Raw genomic sequence first — 2,383 nt, forward strand, 5'->3', positions numbered from 1 at the left:
AGGAGGCTGAGGCAGGAGGATGGTGGGAACCTGGGAGGCGGAGCTTGCAGTGAGCCAAGATCACGCCACTGCACTCCACCAGGGGGACAGAGCGAGACTCCGTCTCAAAAAAAAAAAAAAAAAAAAGAAAGAAAATATAAATATTCTAACATTGAACACTTAAATATTCACACTGGCCCTACCAACAAGATTCATGTGTCGGCTGCACACTGTCTTTACTGGCCACCGAAAAAGAAGGGTGCCAGTCCAGCCAGCAAGTCCCTGCTATTCACATGAAGTGATGTGGCCAACTGGCTCGAGAGCCCTGTGGCAATCCATTGGCCCTGGTGGCCCAGGAGTGACGGCACCTTCTTCATTCACCTCCAAGAAGGCATTAGTCTCTTTGGAGGAAGTCAATTTCCTCGTGTGGCAGACTTCTGTACAACCTGAGTTCCTTTTTCCGTGTTTGTTCTTCAATCTCCTCTTGTATGTCTGATATGCTAAGTGTTAAAACATGCAAGTATTAACAATCACTTTAACAAAGAGTCTAATTTGGTGACGCTGTACACTTGTCAATCCTTCAGGTGTCTGGGTGGCATCATGTATGTATAAACACCCAGGGAAAAGAAGGGGGAAGAGAGAAAGTTATGGAACAGAAGGATTCGGTGTATCAGAATGACTCTTTTGTCTGGAGTGAACCATTTGTGATTGAGGCTCATTCATCAGGTTGCTGACAGCTCACAAACTCATACATTCATTCATTCACTCATTCAGTTAGTCAGTCAGCTGGCAAATCCTGCAAGTGCTTGCTAGGAGTAGGACACTCTCCTGGGCTCTGGGCTGGAGCTGGGAATGAGCCTGAAATGATGCTTCCCTCAGTCTCTCCAAGAGAAGGAATGAAAACGTGGGTCTGAGACCAAGTGTTTGACTCTAATATGATTTATCTTATCTATTGGGGAAATTAAGCCACATGTATTCCTTATATTGTTTATTGATTGTTATTTCTGTAATCAGTATATAATAATAACAATCAGCAATCAGTACATAATCAGTTCTATCAGTAATCATTGAGTCTTACTCAGACCTAATTCCCTAACAACAGTGAAAATGTACCATGGCCCAAGATTAAAATATATATATGTATGTGAACATATTAATATATATATTTTTCTTTTTCCACTTTTAGATTCAGGGGGTCCATGTGCATGTTTGCTTCCTGGGTATATGCGGTGATGCTGAGGTTTGGGAAACAAATAATCTTATCACCCAGGTAGTGAGCACAGTACCCAACAGTTCGTTTTTCAACCTGTGCCCCCTCCCTCCCTCTTCTAGTAGTCCCCAGTGTCTATTGTTGCCATCTTTATGTCCATGAGCACTCAATGTTTAGCTCCCACTTATAAGTGAGGTTTTGGTTTTCTGTTCTTGCATTATATATATTTTTTAAATTTACCCTCTGTGAGCACACATAATAAATAACTCCAAAGTATGTATATTTGGCTGCACTCATATGTGCATACACACATATATTTCAATATTTGTATATGTGTAATATTTCATATTTGAAAAATATTTCACAGCCATTCAGCACAAGTCTTAGTCACAGAAACATTGAAATAAGTTGGCATTTGGGAGACCTCAAGGCTTTTAATGAGACCTAACAAACCAACGCTTAAGAGCAGCAAATATCACTTTGGAGCTCAATGATTGCTCATGGAGATCTTGTCATAACAAGTTACGAAGTCTAAGTTCTGATAGTGGATTCACTTTTTTCTTTTCTTTTTTTTTTTTTTTTTTTTTTTTTTTTTTTTGAGTCAGAATCTTACTCTGTCACCCAGGCTGGAGCACAGTGGCATGTTCTCAGCTCACTGCAACCTCTGCCTCCTGGGTTCAAGTGATTCTCCTGCCACAGCCTCCCAAGTAGCTGGGATTACAGGTGCACACCACCATGCCTGGCTAATTTTTGTATTTTTAGCAGAGTCGGGTTTCACCACGTTGGCCAGGCTGGTCTTGAACTCCTGACCTCAGGTGATCTGCCCACCTCAGCCTCCCAAAGTGCTGGAATTTACAGGTGTGAGCCACTGTGCCCAGCCATGTGTCTATCTTTAACGACTGAAAATACAGGGCATTTCAGTTTTAACTTTATGTGTGTTTTAAATTTTTTTCCAAGCTTGTATTACACCCATAATCAAAAACGATTTTTAATTTCTTAAAAATAATAATCATTTGAGAAAAGTGCCCCATTTATTATAAGAGCTATTTGTTCTCCTCTCAGTGCACCTGAGGACCTGCCCAGAGTCAAGAAGTCACGCAGGTCTGCGTCACCCTGCAGGATGAGGTGACATCTCCTCAGAGTCCTAATTCTTGTTCAATTAAAATCCACAACATGGCCAGGCACGGTGGCTCA

General features: G+C 41.5%; 1 protein-coding gene across 1 annotated transcript in view; it reads right to left on the minus strand.

Moving 5' to 3' along the window:
* Positions 1 to 130: 130 nt before the first annotated feature.
* SLC10A6 (solute carrier family 10 (sodium/bile acid cotransporter), member 6) overlaps positions 131 to 2,383 on the minus strand; it is a 27,365-nt gene continuing 25,112 nt past the window's right edge. The window contains exon 6 of the mRNA XM_011951794.1: positions 131 to 479. Within this exon, the coding sequence (XP_011807184.1) occupies positions 265 to 479 (215 nt within the window). The 3' untranslated portion in view covers positions 131 to 264. The remainder of the gene's footprint in view (positions 480 to 2,383) is intronic.

Source organism: Colobus angolensis, unplaced genomic scaffold, assembly GCF_000951035.1.
Source record: "Colobus angolensis palliatus isolate OR3802 unplaced genomic scaffold, Cang.pa_1.0 Scaffold328, whole genome shotgun sequence".
Lineage (NCBI taxonomy): Eukaryota > Metazoa > Chordata > Mammalia > Primates > Cercopithecidae > Colobus > Colobus angolensis.